This window comes from Oratosquilla oratoria, chromosome 12 (genome assembly GCF_046742065.1).
Source record: "Oratosquilla oratoria isolate Oo_2021 chromosome 12, ASM4674206v1, whole genome shotgun sequence".
Taxonomy (NCBI): domain Eukaryota; kingdom Metazoa; phylum Arthropoda; class Malacostraca; order Stomatopoda; family Squillidae; genus Oratosquilla; species Oratosquilla oratoria.
Genome location: NC_134788.1, coordinates 1,850,845 through 1,864,353, shown reverse-complemented (window position 1 = coordinate 1,864,353; position 13,509 = coordinate 1,850,845). Strand labels below are relative to the sequence as shown.

At 38.1% G+C, this 13,509-nt stretch overlaps 1 protein-coding gene across 1 annotated transcript; it reads left to right on the top strand.

Annotated features, from left to right (window-relative positions):
• Positions 1–3,106: 3,106 nt before the first annotated feature.
• LOC143030890 (uncharacterized) lies at positions 3,107–10,399 on the top strand. Its single transcript, XM_076194131.1, has 2 exons — positions 3,107–3,736; positions 9,441–10,399. The coding sequence occupies exon 2, from the start codon at positions 9,527–9,529 to the stop codon at positions 10,397–10,399; it is 873 nt and encodes a 290-aa protein (XP_076050246.1). The 5' UTR covers positions 3,107–3,736; positions 9,441–9,526.
• The last annotated feature ends 3,110 nt before the right edge of the window (positions 10,400–13,509 follow it).

Below are 13,509 nucleotides of genomic sequence, written 5' to 3'. Positions count from 1 at the left end.
CCATAAGCCTTCCCAACTACACTTAACAAGCTAATCCCTCTGAAACTACTACATTCACACTTGTCCCCTTTTCCCTTGTAAAGAGGAACTATACAGGCACTCCTCCAGTCCTCCGGTACTCTACCCTCTTTCCAGCAAACATTAAATAACCTCACCAACCAGTCCACCATCACTTGACCTCCCTTTTTCAGACATTCTGCATGGCATCCATCCATACCAGGTGCCTTACCTGCTTTCATCATCTTAACAACTGCCTTCACCTCATCCTTCCTTATTTCTCCTCCATTCTCCTCACTCATCACTCTCATTTTCTTCGCATTTCCCACTGCAGCTATCTTTCCTTCCCTATCCTCCTTCACATTTAAAACCTCCCTAAAATATTCTGCCCATCTTCCCCTTACTGCCTTCTCTTCCATTATCATCTCTCCATCTGCACCTTTTACCTTTTCTTCTCTACTTGATTCGCCTCCTCTTCCTCTCTTAATTGTTTTCCAAATCATCTTTTTATTGCTTTCAAAATTTTCTGTCATACTCTTACCCCATTTTACATCTGCTCTCCTCTTTGCCTCCTTTACCTTTTTCTTTATGTCTCTTTTATTTCTTTGTATGTCTCATATGACTTCCTTGTCCTATTTTGTAACCAATCTGTGTAAGCTCGCTTCTTCTCTTCTACAACCTTCTTCATTTCCTCATTCCACCATTCACTACCCTTCCTTCTATTTCCTCCTGTCCTTCTTGTTCCACACACCATCTTTGCACACTTTGTGACTCCCTCCTTGAACCATCCCCATTCCTCCTCCACACCTACCTCTACTCTATCCTTCACTCCCTCCCACTCCTTCAGCTTCTTCTTGTACTCCTTCTCCTTTTCATTTAAAGAGTTTACTCTAAGCACCTCCCTACCTTTTGTCCCTTTCCTCTTTCTCCATCTGTCCTCCACTCTCAACTTACCTTCCACCAGAAAATGATCTGATATTCCTCCACCCTCACCCCTTAGCACATGTACATCCTTAACTCTTCTTATCATAATCCTATTTACCACTACATAGTCCATTAAAGCTCTATCTACCACCCTTCCATCCACCATCCTCTCCCATGTGTACTTATGCTTGACTTTCTTCTGAAACACTGTATTTGCTATCATCAACTCTTTTTCTAGACACATTTCCACCATCAACTCTCCACTACGATTTTTACCTGGAACTCCACATTTCCCAACCATTCCATCAATTGGATCCTTTCCTACCGTAGCATTAAGGTCTCCCAGTACTATTACATTTACACTTCTCCCTAAACCCTCTATGCACTCATTTAAATCTATCCAAAAAGCCTCCCTTTGTTCTACACTCTTCTCACTGCCAGGCCCATATGCACTTACAAAAACCCACATCTCCTTTCCCAGTTTCACCTTCATCCACATTATCCTTGAGGAAACCTCCTTCCACTCCACTACCCGTTTACCTATCTCTTCACTTACTAGTATAGCCACCCCTTCCCTCCCTCGCCCTCTCTTCACTCCTGATAACCTCCCAAACTTTCAATTGCCCTTCCCTTTCAGCTTAGTTTCACTCAAAGCCAACATTCATCTTTCTTCTCACAAACATACTATCTCTTCCCTTTTACTCTCATCTGTACCACATCCACACACATTAAAGACCCAAATCTTAGGGTGCTGGTCCGAGAACTTCCAGACCCTCTTATGCCTTTGCCTTTACTTTTAGGAATGTGCCCTGTGGGGCTACAAGGAGAAGGATGCCTAGTCCCAATCCCCGTCCCTTTCTTCTCGCCTCTTACGATCCAAGTGGGAATACTTGGTGGCAGTATTCTTTTCCCCCACCACAGAAAAAGAATACTCAGAGAAATGGTACAGGACAGCAACAAGGGGTTGGGGGACAGTCGTAGTATAAAAGTGTCATCATTTCTCTATGAACAGAGTTTTCCTCTATCATAGACAAAATGATGTGTGGCTCTGGTCCGTAGGGGCACCCCATATAGACCCTAAAGTATCGACTGCATGCTACTTTGCCACAATAACAAGCAGCCAATACCCCAGACGGGGTAATGATGTAAATCCTAATATCCACAAGACACCCAACAGGCTACTAGATTTGATTTTTTTTTCTTATAACAGTTTTCCTGTTGATTTCATTAAATTGGGTGTTCTGTTTCAATTAGAAAACACTTGCTTGTACCAACCCTAACCCCATACCAGTCATGTCTGGGGACTGCATTGGGAAATAAGTATTTAGAATTAAAGAGGAGTGCAAAGACAGTGATTAATGAGAGAAACAAGGACAACATTGTTCAAATAAATGATGAAACAAGCGCAGTTTTCTCCAATTCTGACTATACCTAAGATCATAGAACACAATCACAGCAGGGTTCACTATTCTTTAAAAGATTATTGGGTTCATTATTCTTTACATTACTATAATCAGGTTTGCTGTTTTTTATATAGATATGTTAGGTTTCCTAATCTTGACATTATCTGAATTAGGAAAAAAGGAGGGTTGAGTTAGGTTAGGTTATGATGGGATAGTCATTCTGTAGTTAAGGATCATTGGGGTCACTGTTCTTGACATGATCCATACATATATATATATATATATATATATATATATATATATATATATATATATATATATATATATATATATATATATATGTGTGTGTGTGTGTGTGTGTGTGTGTGTGTATACATATATATATACATATATATATCTATATATGTTTAAAATAATGTGCATACTAATGACTGGATAATTTGAGATATTTACACACATGTCTGCAATCCTTCACTGTATCACTGGCTAGTCCTTAACATTCTAAGCGTTTTGAACCCCATAAATAAATACAGCAAATTCAATGTCATGTCTGCAGTGACTTTTAAAACTCGAGGATGAGCATCTTTACATTTACCAAGAATTAGCTCAGTTTACATTACGTTACATCTCAAAGTTGCAATTTTTGTATCACCAACTAGTTTTTATAATTCTGAGTATTTTCAACCACAGGTATAAATTATACCACAAATCAATAGTAACATCAGTAGTGATTTGAAAAAAGGCAAATCAATTTCTACATACCTTATCCTACACTAACTCTTCATTTAATACTTGGAGGTGTTCTAAAACATCAGTATTTACTGTCCACTACTTCCTAGATCTTAAGGGTCTATTGTGATTTGAAATGCTCTTTTTATTTCGAGTATCCCAACCTAAAGGCAAAACAAAGACAAAGTTCAACCTCCCGGCTACGGACAGGCTCCTCAACAAAATTTGAAACGCTGGGTTTCTTTCAACGGAATAAAACCTAACTAGATCTCATTACTGACCTACAGCATTCTTTTTAAAATATCCATCACTAGACAGCTACAACCACAATGGCCTGCAACTCTCAGGCACCAATCAACTTTTTCGTTACCTGTGTGGTTTCCTTCTTTGTTTACTATCTTCGTGACGCTTCGGCGTCTAACAAATCTCCAAAATAATTGAGATATTCTTGCAAATGTACAAGGGCACTTTTAGAAATGATTTTACGTAGCTTACTTTTACCTAACGAAAATATTAGTCACAACAAAACAAGAAAAATTTAAATCATAGGGTTGGGGTACTCAAAAAAATGAAAATAGCATTTCAAATCACAATAACCCTTTAGATATAGGAAATAGTTGAGAGTAAATACTGACCCTTTAGAACACTCCCATGTATTGAATGAAGAGTTAGTGTAAGATTAGGTATGTATAAACTAGTTTGCTGTTTTTTCATATTACTAGTGATGTTACTATTGATTTGTGGTATTTGTACCTGGGGTTGAAAATACTCAGAATTATAAAAATTAGTTGGTGATATAAGAATTGCAACTTTGAGATGTAATGTAATGTAAACTGAGCTAATTCTTGGTAAATGTAAAGATGCTCATCCTAGAGATTTAAAAGTCAATGCAGGCATGACATTGAATTTGCTGTATTTATATATGCCAATGGTGTTCAAAACAGAATGATAAGGACTAGCCAGTGATATAGTGAAGGATTGGAGACGCGTGTAAATATATAAAATCATGCAGTTATTAGTGTACATTATTGTAATATACATATATATATATATATATATATATATATATATATATATATATATATATATATATATATATATATGGATCATGTCAAGAACAGTGACCCCAATGATTCTCATCTAAAGAATGGCTATCCTATCATAACCTAACATAACCCAACCCTCCTCTTTTCCTTATTTAGATGTCAGGATCAGCAGACCCAACATATCTATCTCAAAAACAGCAAACCTGATTATAGTAATGTAAAGAATAATGAACCCAATAATCCTTTAAAGAATAGCGAACCCTACTGTGATTGTGTTCTCTAATCTTAGGTATGGTCAGAATTGGAGAAAACTGTGCTTATTTTATCCTTTATTTGAACAATGTTATCCTTTCTCTCATCAACCACTGTCTTTGCACTCCTCTTTAATTCTAAATACTTATTTCCCAACGCAGTCCCCAGACATGACTGGTATGGGGGTTGGGGTTGGTACAAACAAGTGTTTTCTGATTGAAACAGAACACCAAATTTAATGAAATCAACAGGAAAACTGTTAAAGAAAATCAAATCTAGTAGCCTGTTGGGTGCTTTGTGGATATTAGGATTTACATCCTTATGTGTAGTGTGACTTTGTTTTTTTCACCTAATTTACCTCAAGTTCATTATGTGAAGCTTTTGTAAACCAGTAAGGTGATATTTTCTAAAGTCAGGTATTATATACAAAATGCCACAGACAAAGGTAATCCCTGTATAAAAGCACAAATAATTGCATATTTTGCACTTCTATTTTATTTCCCAATACAGAAATAGAAAACTGTACATATAATGTTAAGTTAAATTAGGCAGATGACATTAAGATTGTTGATGCTCCAAGTTGATTGGATGTTGAAACTGGTACCTGTAAAGAATTCCTCATTTGATCTTAGGAGACTTTTTTGAAAATTCTTTTATGCCCATCTCCGATGTTTTTATGTAGGTTGGCAGGTTGTATCCTGTGCAGTTATTGGCCACATTGTTGTCTTCCCTTTCTAGGGAATTTATTAGGGTGTCCATACAGAGGAGTGATTATTTTCCAATCAGAAATAATAATAATAATAAGATAGAATAACAGTTGTTTCGCTTTTCAAACTGTGTGTGATGTCTTTATATTACATTGGTCATACTCTGATTTGAGGCTTCAGTTCTAATCAGACAATTCTAATGGTTTCAAAAATTATGATTTATTCTTGTTATCATACTATATATCCATTTAATTTTTGTATAGTGTTAATGTATGCATGAAATAGAAGTGCAAAAATATACTTTTTGTGCAATTTCTATAAATGAAATATAAGTGCAAAATATAATGGTGATTTTATCCTTGATGCATAATATGAATTATTTATTCTATATCTATAGAAATTGTTTTATGATAATAAGCAAGAAAATGTAGGACTGTGGACATTGGCATGTGGCATTTTGTTGTATATCCTTTCCAGCTTGTCAGTTTCTGTATCAACGGATGAAGGTCTGAAGGAATGAAATAGTAGGCCTAATACCTAGAAATGGCGTGGATAATATGGCCGCCATTCTGATTAATACATTTCTTTTGGTTAGCTCTAATGATGGAATTTCTTTGTTGGTTTAATTTCTATAAAAAGGCTGTCAATATTTCCTTGCCGAGTTGTGATCTCTTCTCTTGTTCTGTTGAATTTGTTTTCTTCGTGAAAAGTGCAAGATCATTTATAATTAATTTATATACAGGCATTTGATGGAGTGCAATAATTTTCACCTGATGATCTGCATGAGTCGTGAGAACTTTTGTGTTAGATAGTTTGGGTTATATGACTCCTCCATGAGCTCTTAGTGTCGCTGACAGTTCTGTATAGAATTATTTTTGACTGTTTTTATGTCATATCTTTCCTCGAGTGAGCCTTAGGGCAATATACCTTCGAAATTGGTTTGTAATATTGCTAGCAGTTATAGCTGGTACATGGATTGGACAGTGGCTCATGTCGGAGTTGGTCTGGCAACTATGTGTCTGTTTACATTGTAGTGAAAGAATAGAAAAGGGTAGTAGCCAACACCATTATAATGAGCAGTTTTCCAATTTTGGGGAGTTCCCAATACATGAACTTCATATGGTTGTGCATTGATATGACCAACTAAGTAATCAGTGACCAATACTAACTGTAGTCAAGTGGTGGTTGTAGGCGAGTAGCACGAATACATGCATGTGCACCTCCTCAAGGTTAGGCGGTGTGTTAAGCAGTATTTTGCCATGGGAGACAGGGCTGGGACACTGTCAACGGTTCCAAAGGGTTACAAAGGCGGGCCATGCCGACAGAAGACCTTTTGGTCCATAACTAGGTCGGATGCGAAAAAATATATAGATGATAAAAATGATGAAAGAAAATAAAAATTATATATAATAACAAATAGAATAAATAATACATAGGTATAGTTAAATGATAAACAAATAGTAAATAATGATAAACAGTAGTGGAGGACAAAATATTACGATAGGATGTAATGATACTGGAGAAAATATCACGGTAGGATGTGTGTATGATGTACATACATGTTTATGAGGGTAACCATTTCTATTTACAAAGGATTAAAAAAGAGGAGTATGCCGATAGGAGACCTTTTGGTCCATAACTAGGTAGGGTGCGAGAAAGCACAGCTATAAATGAACAAATAAATAGGAATAATGGTAACGTAAATAATGATTGAGTAAAGTTAAACAGCAAACCAATGTACGATCAAGTGTAAGTTCAAATCACTCGGGGTGCATCTTTGGTTATCAGGAATCAAAATCTTAGGGAACCTAACGGCAACTTGGGTTCAAGTCGATGACTTAGCGTCTGCTCATTGAGAGTGTTTACATGTTGTGCAAAGTCTGATTTTTGTGGTATGACAGACATGTGAGGAAGCTTTAGCAAAGGGTTAAGATGATTTTGGGCCTTTTAGTATTTGGAGGGGCTCAGATAAGAGGGAGGGTGGAGGGGTGTGGAGTGTATTCAGGGATGGAATGTGTGGGAATGATTTTATGCCTTTCCCTTTTTGGCTACCTCCCTTGTAAGGGGGGAAAAGCCTCGGTATATGTATGTATGTAGTATTTGGAAAAGGGTTTTGACAAAGTAGATGGAAAGGCACTGTGGGAGGTTTTACAGATATATGGGATAGGAGGAAAGCTGTTAATAGCAGTCATTTTTTTTTTTTTTTATACAAGAGTAGTACAACATGTGTTCAAGCCACAAGGATCAATGAGAGGATATCACAGTTGTTCAAGCAACTGGAATACCACTTTCTTGATACTTGGTTTCTCTTTTCTAGGCGTCATGACCTTTACGTTTCTGATATAACCCACCGAACTCGCAGCGACAAAGATGTTCTTACAAAGTGGAGTTCCTCAGGGTTCCGTTCTTTAGCCACTTCTATTCATAGTATATATCAATGATATAGACCACGTACTGAAATCTATCATGTCCAAATTTGCTGATGTTACAAAACTGTGTGGAATGGCAAATGATCACTTAAACTAATGGTCTGAAAAGTGTCTAATGGAATTTTACACAAATGCAAGGTTATACACATAGGTAAAATAACAGTATGATTAGAAGTTTTTTATGAATTCATTAACAAAAGTGGATAGTGAAAAGGATCTCAGGTTAATTATCAGTAACTATCTCAAATCACCTAAACAATATAGCCTCTGAGAAAGCAAACAAGATTCCAGAACTGATTGCATGATCTTATGACTTCAACCACAATTGGAATATGCCGTTTTCTTATGGTCTCTGACTTTCATTAAAGACATTAACAGATTGGAAAAAGTACAGCGGCGAGCCACAAAACTGATTTCAAATACCAAAAAAGAATTAAACAAAAATCAATTATGGGAAAGGTGGAGACACGGGTCTTTACCTGAATATCGAGTTTATTCCTGACCGGTTTTGCTTACAATAGCTTCTTCAGAGGATTGTTTAATTAAAATCAATTAAAACATATGAATCTATTTTCCCTAAAAAGCGTAGACTCAGGTGACTTGATACAGGTTTAAGATTCTGAAAAGAATTGACATTAAAAGTGACATTTTTTCACACTATTGGTTATCATTTCTCAATTTGCTTATTTTTATTTATCTGTCCATTTATTATTTACTATTTACCTGATAGGTTATCATCTAACTTTACCTATTTATTTATCTTATTTGTTATTATCATTTATTTATTTATCGAGTTATGGACCAAAAGGTCTCCTGTCGGCATGCTTGTCCTTTGTAATCCTTTCAAATTGAAATGGTTTGATGTAGGGGTGGGACATGGAAGCACCCACTCAGCAGGCGGGCGTAGTGTACCGCATTGGATGTTTGGATTGTGATGCAGATTGCATAGGAGAAAGACAGAAGAAACTCGTCACTAGAATTGAAGAACATAAACGGGCAGTTAAACGGAAAGATGCAGCCTCAGCACTTTATAAACACATGAACGAACTACAGCACAACGTTGACTGGGAAGGAGCGACTGCGTTACACAGAGACAGCTCGAAGAAAAGGAGATTATTTTTAGAAGTGTGGACGATAAAAGAAATTAGCGTAAATAGGTGCATAGACTTAAATCCAATTACCTGAGCACTAGGAACACAAGGACACTCAACATAACGTGAAAGAGTACATGGTGAACAAAGGTCATAGTGTGTATGAACGTGATTTAATTTATTTCACTTATACAAGTTACATCTTATTGTATTTATTCTTTTGTTAACATAGGAAAAAACTTGGAGGGACGCTTTGTCTTCCTTTTTGTTTGCCGTTAGCCCAAAAAGTTATCTGCAAAACACTTCCTATGTGACGTATGCAAGACTTTGACAGCAAAGCAAGTAGTATGCCTCTACGTTAAAGGCAGCTTTAATTAGCCTAGTTATTCATTAGTTCGGAACGCCGCTGCTAAATTGGTAGATATAGATAAGGTGACGTATCAAACGTGTTCAGTGTTTGCATTCTCTCATGCCAGATATGCAATTACTATAGACATAAACCGTTAGTCGATAAGATAATTTTAAAAGTTTGTTTTAGTACTGGTTGATTGAGGGGCAGGGTTGAATCCACCCTAACCCCGCCCCCCTCCATGCAGGTGATATTCCCTCTACGAGGTGCATCGTAGGTAATCAATAATTACTCCTTTGAGTAGGAGAGAAGTATGGAATTTCAACCCACAACTAGGCTAAGAAAGCAAACACCACTATAATGACTAGTTGGCCATTTTGATAGTCGATTTTAGTATGTGTTTTTAGGCAAATTATTCTTATAATAGAGGATGGCATGTATGAAATTGTTTTTGTGCAAAGCACTAACAATTCTACTATTACTTTTCTCTAAAAGTTAATCTATTATTTTCAGAAAGGTATCAACAAAGAAAAACCGATGTGGCATCTATAGCTCGGCTATCTCACAAATCTTAATCAAGTGATTGTCACATATATCACATGATGACCCATATAGTAGAGAAGCCTTTCCAGTGTGACTTGTGTGATTCTGCTTTCTTACAACAGCGTAATCTCAAACATCATATGATGACCCACACAGGAGAGAAGCCATTCCGGTGTGACATGTGTGATTCTGCTTTCTCACATAAGGGTGATCTCAAACGTCACATGATGACCCACACAGGAGAGAAGCCATTCCAGTGTGCCATGTGTGATTCTGCTTTCTCACTAAAGGTTGATCTCAAACGTCACATGATGACTCACACAGGAGAGAAGCCATTTCAGTGTGACATGTGTGAGTCTGCTTTCTCACGAAAGAGTCATCTCAAATGTCACATGAGGACCCACACAGGAGAGAAGCCATTCCAGTGTGACACGTGTGATTCCGCTTTCTCACGAAAGGGTGGTCTCAAATGTCACATGATGATCCACAGAGGAGAGAAGCCATTCCAGTGTGACACGTGTGATTCCGCTTTCTCACAAAAGCATGATCTCAAACGTCACAAGATGACCCACACAGGAGAGAAGCCATTCCGGTGTGACATGTGTGATTCCGCTTTCTCACAAAAGAGTCATCTCAAACATCACATGCTGACCCACACAGGAGAGAGGCCATTCCAGTGTGACGTATGTGATTCCTCTTTCTCACATAAGGGTAATCTCAAACTTCACATGATGACCCACACAGGAGAGAAGCCATTCCAGTGTGACATGTGTGATTCTGCTTTCTCACGAAAGGATAATTTCGAAAGTCACATGATGACTCACACAGGAGAGAAGCCGTTCCAGTGTGGCATGTGTGATTCTGCTTTCTCACGAAAGGGTGATCTCAAACGTCACATGATGACCCACACAGGAGAGAACCCGTTCTAGTGTGACGTGTAATTATGCTTTCTTAAAAAAGGATAGTCTCAATCGTCACATGATGACCCACACAGGAGAGAAGCCATTCCAGTGTGGCACGTGTGCTTTCGCTTTCTCACAAAAGCGTAATCTCAAACATCATATGATGACCCACACAGGAGAGAAGACATTTCAGTGTGGCATGTGTGATTCTGCTTTCTCCCAAAAGAGTACTCTCAAAAGTCATATGATTACCCACACAGGAGAGAAGCCATTCCAGTGTGGCATGTGTGATTCTGCTTTCTCACGAAAGAGTTATCTCAAATATCACATGATGAACCACACAGGAGAGAAGACATTCCAGTGTGACACGTGTGATTCCGCTTTCTCATATAAGAGTGCTATCAAACTTCACATGATGACCCCCACAGGAGAGAAGCCATTTCATTGTGGCATGTGTGATTCTGCTTTCTCAAGAAAGGGTACTCTCAAAAGTCACATGATTACCCACACAGGAGAGAAGCCATTCCAGTGTGGCATGTGTGATTCCACTTTCTCACTTAAGGGTGGTCTCAAACATCACATGATGACCCACACAGGAGAGAAGCCATTCCAGTGTGACATGTGTGATTCCACTTTCTCACAAAAGTCTAGTCTCAAACGTCACATGATGACCCACACAGGAAAGAAGCCATTCCAGTGTGACTTATGTGATTCCGCTTTCTCACGAAAGAGTTGTCTTGAACGTCACATGATGACCCACACAGGAGAAAAGCCTTTCCAGTGTGACTTGTGTGATTCCTCTTTCTCACAAAAGGGTAATCTCGAAAGTCACATGATGACCCACACAGGAGAGAATCCATTGTAGTGTGACATGTGTGATTCCGCTTTCGCACAAAAGGGTGTTCTCAAACATCTCATGACTACCCATGCTGAAGAGAAGAAATTCCAGTGTGGCTTGTGCAATAAAGCTTTTTTCACGTAAGGGTCTTCTCAAACGTCAGGTCACATGATCACCCATACAGGAGAGAACCCATTGCAGTGTGACCAATGCAATAGATATTTTTCACGATAAACTGTTCTCAAATGTCACAAGATGATCCATACATGGTTAAGGTTTTTACAGTGTGTCCTGTGGGATGAAGCTTTCTGATATAAGGATGATTTGAAATAGAACGTGATGACCCATTCCGAAAAAAAAAATGCCTTTCCAACAGCTTGAACGAGCAGTATCTAAAAGCATATGATAATGAGTACAGTTGATACTCTAGGGTCTATGTGGGGCTCCCCTATGGACCAGAGTCTCACATTATTTTGTCTGTTACAGAGGAGGACTCTTTCTCCACAGAAATTATTACACTTTTATTATAATGCGACTGTCCCTCCGTTATGCTCTCCCCCAACCCCTTGTCACTGTCCTGTTCCACTTCTCTGAATGTTCATTACATTGTTTTCGCCTACCCTGTGATGGGGGACAGAATGCTGCCGCCAAGTATTACCACTTGGATCGTAAGAGACGGGGATTGGGACAATTAGGATGTGTGACGACATACGAGGGACGGACGAAGCCGGTGTCGAGGTTGAGTAATGGGATGGCGATCAGCTATAGCTTAGAGGAAGCGGTATACAGCTGGAGTAGTATGCATGAAAATATAGATGTAAATGCTACCACCGTCGCCGCCCTCGTAATCCTCACTTTGTGGATATGGCGACTCACTTCTGTTAGTTATAATCTTTTGTCCAGAAGAATGAAAATGTAGGAATCCCACGGGAGGACATATACAAGGCCTAGCTCGAGTTGTGTGCATTACCCCCCCCCCCTTCTTTGGGAGCGAGCGCCGCGGAGGGTAGGGCGAGGCGCGACTGACGTGAGCGCTATTTGCAATAGCTTCACAGATTTGTACATCGGTTATCATGCTTTCGCGGATAGTGATCAATAGATCGAGTAAGATTCCATGTCTTGTGGCTTTTTTTTTTACATATTGAACTAAGTAATTGTCACCGAGAAAATCCATCAAGCGACTACCTCTATGGCCGTGTAGGGTTATCCAGTCAATGTCAATAAAATTGAAATCACCCATTATCAATTAATAAGTCCCGGTTGCAGAAACTAGACAGTTCTTGAAACAAAAGTTTGTCGCCTGCTGATGACAATGTCTTTGGCCTATATATTGCACCTACATTCATTTTTGTTCATTTGTTTGGATAAGTTCTACCCACAAATTATCATATACACCATGTTTCACTTTCTCTAAAACGCAAGCATGGACATTGCTTTTAACGTACAACAGAACACCCCCACCTTTCTTGTGGTTTCTATCTTAATGAAAGTGTTTAAATCCCGCAATATCAAATTCAGCTTCAAACTCTCCACCGTTTAAACATGTCTTGGTTATTCCTATCATATGGAGATTTTCGCTTTTGACATATACGCCTGTATTTCTTGTATGTGCTATGTAAGATAATTTGAAAAATAATAAAATGTGATGGTGTGTATGTACGGTGCAAACACACGATTGAAGATATACACAATCTCTAACTGTGTTATTTGTTCTGTTTGGTATATGTATGTACTATATAGAATAGTTTGATGTGATAGTTTGTATGATATAAAAGAGACATATTAAAATATTTAAAAAATGTGAACTATTGTGGCATTTTCCCATTAACCTCTTTGGTCAAATTATTGCGGGAAGCATCAGCTGCCTGATGCACGATGATGCTGTATCACCATACTCGCGTTATACAGCAGTATTGCTCGTTCTCTTCCACTATGACTGTTATAACAACCACAGAAAATATGGTCAGCCTGGTTCGCAGAATTTTGGAGTCACTCGGCCACAACTACAAAATGAATATAACAGCGATGCAGATGCCGGCATCCTCATACAAGTGTAGGGACAGTTTCCCACATTTTCCGCCATTGTCACTTTATCACATGCAAGAGGACACCTTCCAACATTTTGTTGATTTCATGATAATTATCAATGTGTGCTAAGGATAATGTGACTTAAGGATATCACAATTCAAAATCAGAAATCAATATATGAAAAGAAAAATATTGATGAAATTTAAATGCCCATCATTATTGAGTCCTATATCAATATATAAAAACATAAATATTTCAGTGATTCATGATT

What these genes read in the sequence shown, in the direction of transcription:
- LOC143030890 (XM_076194131.1), top strand. Translation starts at nt 9,527, where the DNA reads ATGATGACCCATATAGTAGAGAAGCCTTTCCAGTGTGACTTGTGTGAT.